The sequence below is a fragment of the Oryctolagus cuniculus genome, chromosome 20 (genome assembly GCF_964237555.1).
Source record: "Oryctolagus cuniculus chromosome 20, mOryCun1.1, whole genome shotgun sequence".
Lineage (NCBI taxonomy): Eukaryota > Metazoa > Chordata > Mammalia > Lagomorpha > Leporidae > Oryctolagus > Oryctolagus cuniculus.
The window spans coordinates 23,480,463-23,499,349 of record NC_091451.1 but is presented as its reverse complement, the minus strand read 5'-3'; the positions used below and the strand labels follow the sequence as shown (position 1 = coordinate 23,499,349).

The 18,887-nt window shown below is 50.6% G+C and overlaps 1 protein-coding gene across 2 annotated transcripts in view; it reads right to left on the bottom strand.

Moving 5' to 3' along the window:
* The window catches only part of ADCK1 (aarF domain containing kinase 1), a 132,309-nt gene extending 114,812 nt beyond the window's left edge, over positions 1-17,497 (bottom strand). For both annotated transcript variants that reach the window (XM_051825982.2, XM_051825984.2), the window contains exons 1-3: positions 17,374-17,497; positions 11,892-12,037; positions 11,678-11,761 (exon numbers count right to left, since the gene is read on the bottom strand). In XM_051825982.2, coding sequence (XP_051681942.2) covers positions 11,678-11,761; positions 11,892-12,026 — 219 coding nt within the window. In that variant the 5' untranslated portion in view covers positions 12,027-12,037; positions 17,374-17,497. The remainder of the gene's footprint in view (positions 1-11,677; positions 11,762-11,891; positions 12,038-17,373) is intronic.
* Between the last annotated feature and the right edge of the window lie 1,390 nt (positions 17,498-18,887).

The following is an 18,887-nucleotide window of genomic DNA, read 5'->3' as shown; positions in this document are numbered from 1 at the left end:
TCTTTAAAATACCTGAATAGTTGGTTCTAAAGAAGGGCATGGGAATGACAAAGAAGGAATCAAGACAGCACTGGTTTCTGGTGTGGGAGGAAGAAGGCTGTCATCAGGCAAGACGCATGCAGGTCTACCATGGTACAGGCAGAGTGTTATCTCTGAAATTGGGCAATGGGGGGGCAGGGTATTACCTCTGAAATTGGGCAATGAGGATGAGGAGGAGCCCTGAATTATTTTTATGCCTAAAATATTAACAAGTATTTCACACGTTTTTCAAATATAAGGTATATGCGCACATAGCAAAATAGGACACTGTTACTGGCTATGATACATGGGTCACTAACAAGTCTAGCCCAGTTAGGAGCATAACTGAGGGGCAGTTAAGATGCCACTTAGGATAGCCACACCCCATATTGCAGCACCTGGGTTCAAGTCCCAGTTTTGCTCCTGATTATAGCTTCCTGTTAATGCAGACCCTGGAACAGCCAAGTGCTTGGGTCCCTGTCACCCATGTGAGAGACCTGGATGGAGTTCCTGGCTCCTGGCTCCTGGCTCCCGGCTTCAGCCTGGTCCAGCCTCAGCTGGTAGAGGTATTTGGGGAATGAACAAATGGATGGAAGATATCTGTCTGTGTCTCTGTCTCTCTCACTCTCTCTCTCCCCAACTTTCAAATAAATGAAATAAATAATTCTTTTAAAAGACTAATTGGCGTTTTCTAGGATCACAGAGATGCCATCACACAGCAAGTCCCGTCTCCAGGGGGAAGCTCCAGTGCCATAGTTTCCCCCAGGACTCCCACTGATGGCAGTGAACCCCGCCAGGCCTCTCTGCAGATCACACCGAGGCCCAAGAACCCACTCCTGTGGAAGTCTCCTGGGATCAGGCCTGCCGCATAAGCATAACACTGCACAGATCTGTGATGCATTATTCAGAAAGCTCTGGGTCTGCAGAAAGCTAAAAAGGAGGTGCTGGCCTCAGTCGCAGACTTCTCCCTTAGTCCCGAGGCCTGATCCTTAGATGACCCAAGCAGAGCAAATTAAATGCAGCTCATGCTGCTGCAGAAATGATCACAGACTCTGACAAAGCCAGTCGCCAAGGCAGCAAGGATCCAATTCCCCTCCCCTCCTTGCAGAACACTCGAAGGCAAAGCTCCCTGAGGACGAAGGGAAGCGGCACAAGGGGCCTGAAGGGCAGGGTGCACGAAGACTCTCGGCAAAGCTTCCAAGCAGGCGACATGAGCTGCAGGTGCAAAGGGCTGTGGCACAGTTAGATCCCACTACTCCAGGGGCGGCTCTCCCAGGCCCTGGCCCCGCTCCTCTCGGCTGCGAGTCAGTTTTGCTCTCAAGGGTCAGGAACAATAATTCTAGGCCATGGGTCAGAGGACCAGTCAGTGCCTCTGCAGCTGATAGCTTCACGCCCACCGCCCTCTCCCCACGCCTGCTCCTCACTGTGGGTAACTTGAGGGTTGACCCAGGCTTATTCCACTTTATTTCCTCTCAGCCTCGCGCAGCACCTGGCACAGAGCAGGCTCAGTTAAAGCTGGCTAAAGAAAGAGCCAGATGGAAGAATGGAGAAGAAATGCATGGTTTGGCCAACACAGTCTCCAGGTTTCAGAGAACATTCCTGAAGAGCCAGACATGGCTACGGTTCATCTTTGCAGACCAAGAAGATCTTAGAATGCTTACTGAACGGTTGTACCTTCATGAGTGTGAGGCTAAAGCTGTCCTCAAAAGTGGCAGCTGTTCCAGCTCCGAAGAGTTCAAAGCTCCTGAAGTGAAGAGCTGGCATCTACCACACCCTCTGGGGGGTCTGCCCTCCCTTCCACTGGGGGATGCGAATGCCAAGCATTTGCTGAATTAACTGTTTGGCTGGTTCATCCAATGAGTAAAGGAACTTCCAGGCAGGTGGTTCCTCTGCACTTCTCCTCCTTCCCCCATGTTTCCCAAACCTAACCTGGCTGTAGCACAGCCTTGGGCTGAGACGGGGCTGCACCAGCGGCAGCAGCCGGTGAGAGCTGGCACATGGGCATCTTTGCTTCCACTCTCTGCCCAACTCGTCATCACAGGCTGTGGTGTGTGGTTTATCCCCTGAGGTTTCCTGTGCTAGGAGCTTGGTCCCCAGGTGGTAATGGTAACCCGTGCATGTCCTCGGAAGGGATCAACGTAGCTCTCTAGAAAGGGTGGTTATGTGATTATGGCCTTGTCTAAATAAGGTCAGAGTTTGTGAACTCAAGAGGCTTCCATAGCCTTGGCAGCTCATGGCAAGAACCTCGGGTGATCACTGACGTCATAAATAAGAGTGTCAATTGTTAAATCAACAACAGGAGTCACTGTGCAGTTGCTCCCCATGTAAGACCTGTGTCCTTAACGAGTTGTACTATGAGAATTAATGGTAAAACTAGTCTTCAAACAGTGTTTTATACTTTATGTGTCTGTGTGGTTGCAAACTGTTGAAATCTTTACTTAATATAGAGTTGATCTTCTGTATATAAAGATAATTAAAATGAATCTTAATGAAGAATGGGATGGGAGAGGGAGTAGGAGATGGGATGGTTTGCAGGTGGGAGGGTGGTTATGGGGGGAAAAACTGCTATAATCCAAAAGCTGTACTTTTGAAATTTATATTTATTAAATAAAAGTTCTATTTAAAAAAGAAAAGAAAAGAAAAGAAAAGAAAAGAAAAGAAAAGAAAAGAAAAGAAAAGAAAAGAAAAGGTGGCTATAAAAAGGAGCAAGCCCAGTCCCTCCCCTTTGCTCTGGCTTCCTGTCTTACCACCCAATCTTTCCCTCTCGCACATACTCCTGCCACTGCAACTCCAGCCACCATGGGATCCTCACCAGAGGCCAGCGAAAGCCGGTGCCATAGCCTCGAACCCCCAGAACTGAGTGCTAAACAAACCCCTTTTCCTTATAAAGTAGCCAGCCTCAGGGATGTTGTTATAGCCATCAAGAACAGGCTATAGCAGATAAACAAGGAGATGCCAGAAGATAAAATGCAAAGAACTGGAAGTTGAGCAAGTCTAGATGCCAAGGTCAAGTCCCTAATCTGCCATAACTTTGCGAGAGGGCTAATGGGGGAGGGCGGCCCAGAGAAATCACCTTGCCTTTCTGGACCCCTCGCTTCCCATCTGTACACTGGAGGCTCCAGGCTGCTGACACCTCACGTGCCTTCCTCCAGTTCCAAGGGGCACCTCAGCCCCTCCTCTTCCCCTCCAAGCAGTCAGGAATGGAGTTCCTTTCCCCCAAACACCCTACTACATCCCATGGTGGGAAAGGTTGGCTGCCCCTGCCCTCTCCCTCAGAACCGTCCCGTTCTCAGAGTCGAGGCAGCGTGGGCCTCTGAACATCAGGTAGAGAGGGAAGCAGAACGTGAGAAGCGTGAAGCTTTCTCCCAGCAAGCGTGTGGCCACCTGCATCCCTCAGCACGCGGAGGGAGCCCCCTAGAGGTGTGATGCTCTTGCCCTCTCTGTGGGAGGAGGACCCACCAACTGGACTGAAGACTTGGGGAGAAGAATCAAGGCGTGCTCGCTCACCTCTTCCTCGCTCCTCCGCTTTGGGGATTTGCTTATCTGCAGGTCCCTGTGTGAGAGGCTGTGCCCAGGTAGGGAGGACTACAAAGATTCAGGGTGAAGTCCAGTGAGCCCACTTACCCCAGACCCAAGCCACACAGCCCAGCTCAGTGCTGATCCCAACAAAGCCAAGCTTTTCACCTTGAGTCCACTGTCAGAGTCCACTCTCTCCTTGGTTCTGCCCCTCAGGCATGGAAGACAAGGGAGCGAACAGTGAGTTTCTCAAGTGCATGGGGTATGGGGTCAGCACACAGGCGACAAAATGACCTCTGTGATGACAAGAGTTGGAGCTCCGCTATAAAGCTTCAGGGTCATAGCAGCTCCCAAGGTCTCTCCTGTGATGACTCCAATTAAGGAAAGATACGGTATCTCATCTCCTCTCCTCTCCTCTCCTCTCCTCTCCTCTCCTCTCCTCTCCTCTCCTCTCCTCTCCCCTCCCCTCCCCTCCCCTCCCCTCCCCTCTCCTCTCCTCTCCTCTCCTCTCCTCTCCTCTCCTCTTCTCTCTCTCTCTCTCTCTCTCTCTCTCTCTCTCTCTCCGGTATGTGCATGCATATATGCACAAATGCACATACACCATATCCATTTTTTAAAATATATATATATATATTTATTTATTTGGAAGGCAGAGTTACAGAGAGGCAGAAGCAGAGACAGAGAGAGAGAGATGTTCCATCTACTGGTTCACTCCTCAAATGGCTGCAAGGCCAGAGTTGAGCCAATCCAAAGCCAGGAGCCAGGAGCTTCCTTCAGGTCTCCCATGTGGGTGCAGGGGCCCAAGGATTTGGACCATCTTCCACCACTGTCCCAGGCACATCAGCAGGGAGCTGGATCAGAATGGAGCAGCCAGGACTCAAACCAGCACTCATGGGGGATGCCAGCACTGCGGGCAGCAGCTTGACTTGCTATGCCTCATGCCAGCCCCCATACTATACCCATTGTCTGACACAGAGTAGAAGCTCAAAAAATCTTCAGTAACTGATAACTTTAAGCATTCTCACTCACTGAAGGCTTAATAAAACTTCACTCCAGAACTTTCCCTGGTTCCTTACTGTCCCTAGTAGAAAGCCTGGCCTTCAGCCCCTCTGTGATCCAGTTCTAATTCTCTTTGCCAATATGCTCGTTCACTCACCTACCCCTAGACTCCAGTAATACTGAACTAACTTTTACCCATAAACCTCAGTCAAAATACCTTGTCCCAAATGCTACAGATTCCAATCTTGCCCATCTTCCTAAACTTAGCTGCAATACCACCTTAATTCATTCAGTATCACTCATCTTAACCTACTCTCTGCTCCTGTATGCCTCAGGGCTCTTAACTATTTTATGGTCTACCAAGGTAAAACAACTACATAAAAATACTATAAATAATAAGGGGCAGGTTTCTCAATGTCGTAGAAGGAAGTGACACAGAATACAAAGACACTGTTTGGGATGTCTGAATCCGCTATCAGAATCCCTAGGTTCAAGTTGCGGCTCTGCTTCCAATCCTGGCTTCCTGCTAACATGTACCTTGGGAGGGAGCAGGTGATAGTTCAAGTCCCTGTGTCCTTGCAAATACATGGGGGACCGAGACTGAGTCGCAAGCTCCCAGCTTCAGCTTAGTCCAGCCCTGGTTGTTGCAGGCATTCGGGCAGTAAACTGGCAGATGGAAAAATCTCTCTCGTCTGTCTGTTACGCATCTATCTTTCAAATAAATGAAAGATATTTTACATGTTAAAAACAAATAACTAAATGAATAATATGAGAAGGAGCCAGCATGACAAACCGTATGCCTCTGGATCTGCTCTCTGGAGTAAATCATCCACAGCATTAATTAAGTGAAACTTCTCATCTCCATTCTTTGAAACCCGACAGAGACCAAAGCCCTGGCCTCCACCTGGCAAAGGGGAAAGCAGAGGTACCTGACCGTGGACTAGGAGTCTGAGGACCCAGCTCCAGATCCAAAACGGCTCCAATTCCAAACAAAGCTCCCCTCACCCTCGCTAGGCCCCAGAATTCCTGCAGTCCACTCCTTCCTCTGAGTGACTGGTCCTTCTGTGATTCTCACAATTCCGATTATGCTTCCAGACCCAGCACACATCTACAAGGCCCCCAGCCTTCAGGATGCCTGTGGCTGCAACCATCAGTACTCTGAACTCAAAACACCTTTGGCAAAAAGAGAACTACCTGGCAGATGCCACCGTAAGTCTGGGGGTGGCCCATATCTGGGGAGTCACATAAGACATCTCTTTGCAATGCCAGCTCCATTCACAGTTGGTGATGGTGCTACAATGGCTGCCAACAGCTCAAAGCCAGCATTCCACACTCAGCTAACCCAGCAGAAAAGAGAGAGCTGTCATTCCCCCAAACAGTCCTAGACCTGATATCAGGTCACTCGCCAGAAGTGGCTCAGGTACCCATCCCTGAGCTGATCTCCAGGGCCAGCAGATTGGGCTCCATGGACTACCTGGCTGATGATGGTGGGGTGAGCCCTACCCAAAACTTGCCAGGTGCAGACGATGTAGAGGAGTGGCTCCCCCAGGGGAAGTCTGAATGCTGCTCCCCACGATGAGAATGGTTCCCAGGCTGCAAAACTAACACACATCTACCACATCCCAGCCCTTGTCAGAATCAACTCCACCTTGTCTCTTCTGGCCCACTGTATAGATGTCTGTCTATACCAACAGCACCTGCTGTCTGAATGGGCCCGTGTACACACCTCTCAGCTTATAAGCATCCTGACGCCAGAAGTCTGGTTCTCCAAGGTGCCCGGTCCCTCCCCACCCCCTCGGCCACCCAGGAAAGTGCCGCTCCCTGTTCTTCCAACACAGAGCTGAGTCACTGAGATCCTGCCTGCCAGCGCTACCTTGCAAGTGCTTCTCCAAGTCCCCACCTGCCGTGCCGGTCTCCTGGTTCTGACGCTCTGGGACCAGCGGTCTCCTGGTTCTGACGCTCTGGGACCAGCAGATGCTGGCTTGACAGGGGAGATAATTATGTTTTACCCTCCACTCACTCTTTTATCAGCCACGCCGACAAGCACAGATATTAGAAAACACTCCCGCTGCATGGACTTGTGCTCTGTATGGCCAGCCAGCTCCCTCTTCCCAGGCACAACTCCTGGGGAGCAGCCTGCGCCTTGATATCTGGGGCCAGCCACCACGTGCTGCCCTCCTGTCCAATGCCAGGCTGCACTTTTCCTGTGGCGCCCCTCAAAGCTGTCCACTTCCGCCTTTCAGATGAGCTACGTGTAGCAGGCAGCTCTCTGCACAACACCCACTGCCCACCTGCTCTGCAGGGTCCCCAAGGCAGAGGCCGTACCCTGGACCCTGTGGGCAGCACTTTTCAAGGCCCACAGCTCTGGTTAGGAGAAGAAAGAGGGGCAGGGAAAAGCGAAAGGGTGTGAAGTCTCAGAGGCAGGTGCTTTGAGATTCTCCAATAAAAGCTACAATTTAATTCTCTTAGCCACTCCGTGAGTCTTTATTCAGAATCTACTGTGTGCTGGGTACTGGTGTGAGAGCTGCAGACATGGAGGTGCACAGCCCAGGCCAAGCCTCTCTCCTCATAAGGCTCTCAGCTTCTGGGAGGCAGTGGACTTGAAGGTAACACCTGCTTTACACTGCACAAGGCACTGGCTCTGACAGTCTCCATTTAATCCTCAGTAAGCAGCATTACCACCTCTGGCTTAGACAAGGAAAATGGCAGCTACAAAAGGTTAAAGTGACCGTCCCAAAGCCAATGCACAAACTCAAGTCATCTGATCACCAGCCTGGGCTCTTTCTGGGGCTCCTGCGAAGGCAAGGAGGTAGCAGGGTGCTGCCTGGCACTGAACCAGACATTCAGCTGACTCAGTCCCAGGCACCATCAGGAGAGGTGAAACACACAAAAGGAAAGCCCCAATCCCTAATCCAAAAGAATGGACAGTCTAAGAAGAGAGAGAGATGTGTAACTAACCATCGTCTGTATTAAAAATAAACAGTGATCAAATTCAAATAGGTAGATATTTCTGGAAGGATGCACAAGAAATAATAATTGATAGCAGGCAGAAAAATTGGAGAATGAAAAAATACGGATATTAGGGTCATTCTGTGTGTTTCAAATATTTTTTTTTTTTTTTTTGACAGGCAGAGTTAGACAGTGAAAGAGAGAGAGACAGAGAGAAAGGTCTACCTTTGCCGTTGGTTCACCCTCCAAGTGGCCGCTACGGCCGGCGCGTTGCACCGATCTAGCCAGGAGCCAGGTGCTTCCTCCTGGTCTCCCATGCGGGTACAGGGCCTAAGGACCTGGGCCATCCTCCACTGCTTTCCCAGGCCACAGCAGAGAGCTGGCCTGGAAGAGAGGCAACCAGGACAGAATCCGGCGTCCCAACCGGGATTAGAACCCGGGGTGCCGGCACCACAGGCGAAGGATTAGCCTACTGAGCGCAGCGCCTGCCTCAAATATTTTTATGAGGCTACTTCCAAAAAAATCCATGGAAAATGGAATTAAATTATAATTTTATTCTGGTGCAAAAACATTTTAAAAGTTTTTTTTTTAATTGATTTGAAAGAGTTACAGAGAGAGGAGGAGAAACAGAGAGATCTTCCACCCACTGGTTCACTCCCCAAATGGCCACAATGCCAGGAGCTGAGCCAGGCAGAAGCCGAGAACAAGAAGCTTCCTTTGTGTCTCCTACATGGGTGCAGGGACCCAAGCACTTGGACCATCTTCCACTGCTTTACCAGGCCATAGCAGAGAGTTGGATTGGAAGCAGAACAGCTAGGACTTAAACTTGTGTCCATATGGGATGCCAGCATCAAAGGCAGAAGCTAAACCTGCTACACCACAATGCTGGCCCCCCAAAAATTCTTTTGAAATCCATGCATATTTGGAATCTTCAAAAAGTCTATGGAAAATTCGTAATATGAAAAAATAATGCATGGATTTCAAAATACTTTGCACCAAAATAAATTTACTCTTTTTAGAGATTTATTTGTTTTCATTTGAAAGGCAGAGTGACAGAGAGAAGTAGGGAGGGAGGAGAGGAAGGACAGAGAAGCAGGTGGGAATAGAATCTTCCACCCACTGGTTCGCTCCTCAAATAGCCAGCAACAGCTAGGGCTGGTCCATTCCAAAGCTGAGAGCCTGGAATTCCATGTGGGTATCTCCTATAGGTGGCTGGGACACAAGCACTTGGACCATCTTCGACTGCTCTCCCAGGCACATTAACAGGGAGCCGCATCAGAAGCAGAGCAGCCAAGATGGGAACCAGCGCTCATATGGGATGCCAGCATTGCAAGAAGCAGCTTAGTCCAGTAAGCCACAATGCCTGCCCCAAATTATCTCTTTTTTTCCCCAAAGATTTATTTATTTATTTGAAAGACAGAGTTAAAGAGAGGCAGAAGTAGAGAGAAAGAGATAGAGAGGTCTTCTACCCACTGGTTCACCCCCCAAATGGCCACAATGGCCAGAGCTGTGCTGACTCGAAGCTTGGAGCCAGGAGTTTCTTCTGGGTCTCCCATGTGGGTACTGGAGCCCAAGGACTTGGGCCATCTTTCACTGCTTTCTCAGGCCATAGCAGAGAGCTGGATCGCATGTGGAGCAGCCGAGACTCAAACTAGCGCCTATATGGGATGCCAGCACCGCAGACAGCGGCTTTAGCCACTATGTCACAGTGCCAGTCCCCCAAATTGATTTTTTTTTTTTTTAACAGGCAGAGTGGACAGTGAGAGAGAGACAGAGAGAAAGGTCTTCCTTTGCCGTTGGTTCACCCTCCAATGGCTGCTGCGGCCGGTGCGCTGCGGCCGGCACACCGCGCTGATCCGAAGGCAGGAGCCAGGTGCTTCTCTGGGTCTCCCATGGGATGTAGGGCCCAAGCACTTGGGCCATCCTCCACTGCACTCCCGGGCCACAGCAGAGAGCTGGACTGGAAGAGGAGCAACCGGGACAGAATCCAGCGCCCCGACCGGGACTAGAACCCAGTGTGCCAGTGCCACAGGCGGAGGATTAGCCTATTGAGCCGTGGCACCGGCCCCCAAATTTATCTTTTAACTTCACCTATTTATGAACTATTTAAAGTGCGTACATGAATTTTTAAACATATAAATGTATTTCCCATTTAACAACACTTTCAGGAGGCCATCGACCAAACCCTGCATGAGGAAAATGCTACAGGAAGATTGGCACTATGACACAGCAAGTAAAGCCGCCACCCCCAACACCGGCATTCCATACGGGTTTTGGTTTAGGTCCCAGCTACTCCATTCCAATCCAGCTCCCTGCTAATGACCAGAGAAAAGCAGCAAAGGATGGCCCAAGTGTCTGAACCGCTGCTACCAAGGTGGGAGACCTGGATGAAGCTCCTGGCTTCAGCCTGGCTCAGTGCTGGTCACTGAGGCCACCTGGAAAATAAACCAACAGATGCAAGATGTCTCTCTCTCTCTTTCTCCCTCTCTCTCTCTTTATTTCTCTTTCTCTCTCTCTCTCTCACTGTGTCTCTCCCATTCTGACTTTCTAATTAAATAAATAAATATTTTTAAAAAGAAAAAAAATCCGCAGGATAAATTATCTACTTTTTTTTAACAAGAAACTGGCACCAAAAAGAGAGGATGAGTAAATATCAAAGATTTTAAAGTATATAGGAAACATCAATCAAATGTTTTTATTTGGATGAAGATGTGGACAAACTAACTATAAAGAGACAGTTTGGGGGCAATAAAGGAAATTTGAACATGGACTAGGTAAGAAATTTTCTAGGTGTGATCATGATATTATGGCTATGTTTTTTAAAGATCCTATCTATTACAGATACATCCTGATGTGTTTACAGATAAGGCAATATGATGTCTAAGATTTGCATTTAATTATTTTGGCAAAAAATAATAATAAATAAATGAAGGCATGGATAGGGAGAGGGCAGGGACCAATACAATGAGGAAAATGTTGATAAATTCTCACACTGGAGGACAGCTCCACAGGGGTTCATTTTACTGTTCTCTCTACTCTGGTGGATGGTTGCAGTGTCCGCAATGAAGAGTTTAACTAAAAATGTAAAAGTTAATTATTCCTTCCACAAAGGATGCCTGAAAAGGAGAACATCATGGGGAGCCGGCGCCGTGGCTCAACAGGCTAATCCTCCACCTGCGGCACCAGCACACCAGGTTCTAGTCCCGGTCGGGGTGCCGGATTCTGTCCCGGTTGCCTCTCTTCCAGGCCAGTCTCTGCTGTGGCCAGGGAGTGCAGTGGAGGATGGCCCAAGTACTTGGGCCCTGCACCCGCATGGGAGACCAGGAGAAGCACCTGGCTCCTGCCTGTGGATCAGCGTGGTGCGCCGGCCACAGCGCAACCGGCTGCAGTGGCCATTGGAGGGTGAACCAATGGCAAAGGAAGACCTTTCTCTCTGTCTCTCTCTCTCTCTGTCCACTCTGCCTGTCAAAAAAAAAAAAAAAAAATCATGGGGGTAGATGAGGAGAGCAGGTAACTGTGTCCAAAGGGAAGACTAACAATTGCCTAGGCAGCAAAGGGAATTCCAAGCTGGGAGAACTGCTGAACAGATCCATCTGGTACAGAGCTCTCCAGAAAAGCCCAAAGTGTCTACACCTGACCTCAAACTCAACTGACACCCCACAAACGTCTCCTGCTTGGTCCCCCAACTCTCAGGGTACACAGAGTCACAGCAACGTCAGGCCCCCTGTTGCCAGGAAAGAGAGTGGCAGTGGAATCCACGCAGAGGCCTACAAGAAGCCCCAAGGTGGCCTCCAGATAGGACAGCAGTGAACCTCTCTCAGCTGGCTTTTGCTGACAAAGCATCTGGAAGCCAGCTAGGTTGTGTCGGGGACATAGCCTTCATCCGGCCTGAGTCATCCCAGATATTGGCACTGCCCTAAAACACACAGCAGACTCCCCAGCAGCACCGTGTAGATTAGCATCCTCAGTACCAGGGGATCCAACTTGACGCCAGGCTCACAGCCCTGCTCACTGGCACTGAAACACCTCAACGTGGTGGGACAGCCGCTCCTCCCCTCCTTCCCTCCAAACCCCCAGTTGGCCAATGGCCTCAGTCTCAATCCCCACCCTGCCCCCTGCCCACCTCCAGGGGCACACAGAGATCCTATTGGCTGTGCAGCCACTTCAGGTGCACATGAGCCCCCCATTCCCTTACCTTGGATCGGAGCTGCACGTACTCCTCTGAGCCATACGGGACGCTCCTAAGGGAGGTGAGGTAGTCATAACTGATGACAGCTGTCTGTGGACCAAGAGAGGACAGAGCTTAACACCTAGACGTCAACCAGGACTCCTCTGCCAAAGCGCTGCCCACACAGGCTGCCCAAGTACCACTGAAGATTCTCAGCCCCTCCCACGATGAGAAAACCTACCGTAGCAACTGCTCTGCCCACCCTGACGGCGCCAAAGTCATTAGGGTCCAAGTGCTTGTTACTGTAGAGGTAGATGCCAGAGGCGGCAAGCGCCATGCTGGTCCATGAAGCAAGCTTGAGGGCCTTTCTGGCCATGTCCTGAGACCCTGCAACAGAAAGGAAGACAGATGGAACACCGCTTAGGGCTTCAGAGCCAGTCTGCAATTCAGATGTCAGCTCCGTCACTCACAGACCTTGGGATGACCTTGGGATGACCTTGGGACCACTTTCCTGATCTCATTTAGCCTCAGTTTCCTCATTTGTAAAAGCAGATGATGACTGCTGGGATGAGATGAGATAATGCACTCGAAACGGTCAGCACGGCACCCGCCACAGTCAATGCTCAAAATCCTTCTTCACGGGGCCAAGCACTGCTGCAGGCATGGGAACAAGACCAGGCTCTTATCCACACGGGACTCCGACTCTAGGCCGAGTGACAGGCAACAAGCCAACAGGCATCAATGTGCTAGAATATCAGAGCTGCCTTATCCAAGTCACAGCACCAATGTAAGGCAGCCACAAAACACACCCAACACCGGAGTAAGGGAAAGGGTTTACTGGGGGAAACCCGACAGACCAGAGGGAGGGGGCGAAGGAGAAAAAGAACACATGTCTGGGAAGCGAGTCCTAATATCCCTTTGTCATGGGGCAGGTAAGAAGTAGGAGCAACGAATCTCATTAGGATGGGGGTGGAGCTGACACCGGTGGTTGGACCTTGAGGTTAGGGCCAAAGCCTTCCATGCAACGCAGCAATGGGGGCCAGGGCCTAAGATGGCGTCTGGGGCATAGATGATGCCACAAGTAAGACGGCGCCATTTTACTAACAAGCCTGGCCTAACCCTAGGCCATACAGCCACTTGGGGAATGGATAAACTGTAACCCAGAAGGCCTGTGCAGAGCCAAGAACACAGGTCCCCAGATGAAAATCACATATCCAGGGCTGCTGGTTCAATGGCCCTCTTCCCTGTCACCCCGACACAGCCTCCCCTCAGTGCCACCCTCCAACACACCGACCCCCCAGGTCTGACCCTGTAAGAATGAGGCCCCCTCTGGGGAGGGCAGAGTCAGCAAAGCAGCCACTCCCAAGACCCAGTTTTCATGCAAATGTCCTCAGTAATAAAAGAGGCAGAAATTGAAATACATAAAATCCATACTATAGGAGCCCAACTCTGTCTGCAAAGAACGGCCCTGGAACTTTCCATAAAGTGTCAGTGAGTCTTTAACATGCAAATGAGCTGCTGCCCTGGGGGTATTTTCAAAGATCCTGTCAGGCGTGAAATATGGCTGTCGAGGAAAAACACCTTTCATTATTCAGCCCCTCGCTAATGAATCACCTGCCCTGGACTGTTTACTTGCCTTTCTGACTTTGCGCCCGCCCGGCAGAACAGCACACACCTTGCGGAGGCTCCGAGGTCACCAGGAGCCTAAAGGCTAATCACCAGATCATAGCAAGCCTTTCCAGAGCCCTCCCGTTCACCTCATTAGACAGCCCACAAAAACCAGTCAGGTGAGACAAATATCACCATCCCTCCCCAGGTAGGCGATTTGCCCTCAGTGGCTCAGCTACCAGAACAGCCAAGTAAGAGCTTGTTGGGCCCCTCTGCTGATTCACAGCCTGCGACCTCTGTGGTAGGTACACCAGGAGCCCTTTTCCTAAGGTTCTAACTACCCTTCAGGAATGCACGAGACAGCCGTGTGGGCAAGGACTCGGACTTCTGACCCCCTGCCGTGCCCAAACAGTGCCAGCACGTGGAAGGCGCTGTGTGGAGTCCGGTGATGCAGGGCATGTCACAGGACCCACCAATGCTCCTCACTCTCAGCTACAAAGCTCACACAGCTGTCTGTCAAATCAGGAAGAAGGGCTCCCCCTCTCTGGACCATAGGAGGCACCCCCAGGGACTCAGAAAAGCAGGCATCAGGAAAGCCTGGGAGATTCTCTAAGTCGGAAGTTGACAGTTGATCCAACGTCCATCCTCGGGCAGAATCAAATGAAAAATCCAATGCTGTTGGTGGGGTCAAACTGTGGCTGGGCCTTGTCAGTGACCGCCCACCTGCAGCCCCGCCCCAGGACGACAGACCTGAAATCATCCCTTATTCAGCGCTCAGTGAGAACAGCTACCCAGGAAAGGCACTTAGGGACTCAGCTCTGTTAGTCTTGCCACAAGTCCCCTCTGATTTCCTACACGGACAGTTAGACAAACAAGCATTATTTTTTTCTAGGCTGTCCCCAAGCCTGGAAGAGACCCAAGGTAACCTTGGAGAGAGTGATCAGGTCTTCAGAGAAACCTCGTCACTGATGCAGAGAAAAAGCAAACGAGGTGGATGATGCCGTCCACAAAATGCTGAGTCTATGCACCTGACCTCAGCAGGTTTGCAGTCCGCCCTGTCCTCCAGAGTGACGCAGTCCAGGGCAGGAAACAAAGCTGAACCATGTGGTTGAGTCCATGTCGAGGAAATAAAGGAATCCCTGACCAATGCTAAGGTTCCAGAGTGGACAAGGAAAAGAAATCTCACCCAGGCAAGGAACAGAAGTTCCACATTCAGTTCATCCCAGGGAGGGAGAGACTTGGAAAGCCAAGCGCAAGGAGCAAGTACCAAACTAGAGAAGAAAAGAAGTGAATGTCCGGGGGGAGACATGCAGCGCCACGTGCTTAAATACTGCAAGTAACCTGCACAACTAGATCCTGAGGTGTGCACAATTACGAGCCTTATTCTGCAGGTAAAGAAGTGCAGTTCTCAGAAAAGGCCTGAGCCAAGGAGCTTGTGAGCAATGGAGCCAGACATTTAAGGAAGAACTAACTCCAAATCTTCCCAAGTTATTCAAAACAATTGAAGGGGAGGGCATCCTCCCAAATTCTTTCTATGAAGCCAGCATCACCTTAACCCTTAAACCTGAAAAAGATGCAACAGAGTAAGAGAACTGCAGATCAATTTCCCTGATGAACACAGATGCAAAAATCCTCAACAAAATTCTGGCAAATCGAATCCAACAATACATCAGAAAGATCATTCACCCAGACCAAGTGGGATCTATCCCTGGTATGCAAGGATGGTTCAACATTCACAAATCAATCAATGTGATACAAGACATTAACAAACTGAAGAACAAAACCCATATGATTATCTCAATAGATGCAGAGAAAGCATTTGATAAAATATAACACCCTTTCATGGTGAAAACTCTAAGCAAATTTGGTATAGAAGGAACATTCCTCAACATAATCGAGGCAATTTATAACAAACCCGGCCAACATCATATTAAATGGGGAAAAGTTGGAAGCATTCTCACTGAGATCCAGAACCACACAATGATGCCCACTCTCACCATTGCTATTCAACGTAGTCCTGGAAGTTTTAGCCAGAGCTGTTAGGCAAGCAAAAGAAATCAAAGGGATACAAATTGGGAAAGAGGAAGTCAAACTATTCCTATTTGCAGATGACATGATTCTACCTATGGGGATCCAAAAGAATCCACCAAGAGACTATTGGAACTCATACAAGAGTTTGGTAAAGAAGCATGATATAAAATCAATGCACAAGAGGCTGGTGCTGTGGCACAGCGGGTTAATGCCCTGGCCTGAAGCATCAGCATCCCATATGGGCGCTGGTTCAAGACCCAGCTGTTCCACTTCCAATCCAGCTCTCTGATATGGCCTGGGAAAGCAGTAGAAGATGGCCCAAGTCCTTGCGCCCCTGCACCCACATGGGAGACCCAGAAAAAGCTCCTGGCTCCTGGCTTCAGATTGCCACACCTCCAGCCATTGCAGCCAATTGGCAAGTGAACCAGTGGATGGAAGACCTCTCTCTCTCTCTCTGCCTCTCCTCTTTCTGTGTAACTCTGACTTTCAAGTAAATGAACAAATTTTTTTAAAAAAATTCAATACACAAAAATCAACAGCCTTTGTATATACAGACAATACCATGGCTGAAAAAAATAACTTCCAAGGTCGATCCCCTTCACAATAGCTACAAAAAAAAAATCAAATAACTTGGAATAAACTTAACCAAGGATGTCAAAGATCTCTATGATGAGAAATACAAAACTTTAAAGAAAGAAATATAAGAAGATACAAAAAATGGAAAAATCTTCCATGTTCATGGACTGGAAGAATCAATATCATCAAAATGTCCATTCATCTGAAGGCAATTTACAGATTCAATGCAATACCAGTCAAAATATCACAGACATTCTTCTCAGATCTAGAAAAAATGATGCTGAAATTCATATGGAGGCACAGGAGACCTCGGATAGATAAAGCAACCTTATAAAACAAAAACAAATCTGTAGGCATCACAATACTAGATTTCAAGACCTACAACAAGGCAGTTATAACCAAAACAGCCTGGTACTGATACAAAAACAGATGGATAAACCAATGGAACAGAATAGAAACACCAGAAGTCAATCCAAGCATCTACAACCAACTTAGATTTGACAATGGAGATAAAACCAATCCCTGGAGCAAGGACAGTCTCTTTAACAAATGCAAAGAAAGAAAAAAAGAAAATGAATCTTAATGGAGAATGAGACTGGGAATGGGAGAGGGAGGATGGGGTGAGGGCGGGAGGGCAGGTATGGTGGGAAGAATTACTATACTCCTACTAAAGTTGTACTTATGAAGTTTGTACTCCTTAAATAAAAGGTTTCTTTGGGAAAATAATAAGAGTGCATAAGACAATACCCACATGTTTATGTCAACAACCCAAGTAAGAGTGGCCCTCAACCAGGCGTGACGAGTTCACAGGGTGCTGTGTGTGTGTGTACTTTTCCTGTAACACTGCAGTCCTCACAGCAGGGTCTCCAGGGCAGGGGCCTCTGCAGCTGCGGGCGCTATGTCACAAGTGCGAATTCTTCATGCAAAAACCCAGGGGATGGGCTGTAACAGGCCCTCCAGGGGATTTCTGCCCCCGCTGCAGCAGACAACGTGCGAAGGCACGGATCAAAGCTAATTCACTTCAACTCCGCACTCATTTCCTGAGCCCCCACTAAGGACCAGGCACCACGCAGCTGTCCTGTCCCGATAGCACTGCGCCATCCGGAAGCACGGCGGGGAGAGAAACGGCCCGGCGCGCACCGCAAGCCCAGGAGGCCCGCGGGAAGGCTGCTCGGCGTCCTGCTCCAGCCCACACCGCGGCCCCGAGCCCAGGCGATCCCGGGCTGACCGCGCCTGCGTGGGCCCCGGCGGCCCTCCTCCCGCCCACGAGCCGAGCCACCGAGCGGGCAGTGCGCACCGACGCCCGCTGGCGCGCCGAGGGGCGGAGCCCGCAAGTCACGTGACGGCGTGGCTGCGCGCGGAGGTCTGGTGACAAGGTCAGGGGCCGGGGCTCCCTCCCGATTCCCCAGGCTGCCGCTGCGGAGCCCCGGCGCGCCCACACGGGCTCCCCCGCGCTGGGGCCGAGCTGGAGCCGACGCCCGCGCCCCGGGCTGGCCGCCCCTACTCACCCCGAGGGAAGCAGAGCCCGGGCGCCTGGCCTCGCGCCGCAGCCCGGCGGCAGCGGGTTCGCAGGCAGCGGCGCTCGCCGGCCCCGGGACCGCGCGCGGTGGAGCCGGCGCCGCGCCGCCTGCCGGGACTTGTAGTTCCCGTTGTTTTCCAGAGCTGCGGCCGTGGACGGGCGGAGCGCCGACGGGCGCCTTGTCCCTCCTTTCTTTGCCTGGGCCGCGGACTAGGAATTTTAAGGAAAACCTTATTACAAGAGAGGCGTTTTCGTGAAAGATGAAGTTGTGGATTTGCAGCTGTTTGTTTGGTTTTGGATTTTTATGTGTTTTATTGGGAGAGACAGCTGGCATCCGGTCATCGGCTCGTTCACTCCCCAAATGCCTGCAACAGCCAGGGAGCCTGGGTCTCCCACGTGGGTGGCGGGGAGCTGCCGCCTCCCGGGCCGGCGCTAGCGGGAAGCTAGACCGGGACTGGAACTGAGTTAGTCAGGAGGGGTGCGGGCGGCCAAACCAGCGGCCGAACCACGTAACCTGAGGCCAGCCCGGATCTGGAGATTTTCCGTGAAGTGTCGGAACAGGTAGGCGAAGAAGAAATTTCACTCACCGTTGCCGAATGGTAAGAGTATGGTGGCTCATCTTCGGGCGTCTGGCCCTCAGTCACTGGCCGGTATTTGTGGAGTGTTGACCTACCAGGTGCACCTTGCAGACATCAGACAGGCACGCATTCTACAACTGTTGAGTGAGGTGCCCCCCTCCTGGGGGAACAAAGAGGAGGTGGGGGATCCATCTATTGATTCAAGGTCATGCCAATCAAATTTCCCTGTTTGTTCCCCTTGAATCTTCATAAACTAATCTGAAATTTATGACAGACCAGGGTTGTGGCACAGCAGTTAAGCCCCTGCGTACAAAGCCGATATCCCACATCCAAATGCCAGTTGGAGTCCTGGATACTCTGCTTCCAATCCAGCTCCCTGCTGATGCGCCTGGGAAAGCTGCAGAGGTTGGCTCAAGTGCTTGGGCCCCTGCTACCCACATGGGAGACCTGGATGGAGTTCTGGGCTTCGGGGTTCGTCATGGCCCAGCTTGGCTGCTGTGGCCATTTGGGGGAGTGAACTAGTAGATGGAAGATCAGTCTATCTCTGCCTCTCTCTATATATATTGTTCTGCCTTTCCAAATAAAGAAATCTTTTTAAAAGTAGAATTGATATGACAAAGGGAAAACTATAGCCAAAACTCAAAGAATACTGTGCTTCAAAGACTTGCCCTTCCACAGTCAACATGTGCCAGCAAGCTAGAACAGTTAAGGCCAGGCGATACTGGGGGTGGGCAAAGGGGAGAAATGGAACCAACTCAAAGGCCCAGAAGCAGATGCAGGCAGCTGTGGGTTTCTGTGTCTAACAAGGCTGCTGGCCAGCGCCGCGGCTCACTAGGCTAATCCTCCGCCTTGCGGCGCCGGCACACCAGGTTCTAGTCCTGGTCGGGGCACCGGATTCTGTCCAGGCCAGCTCTCTGCTGTGGCC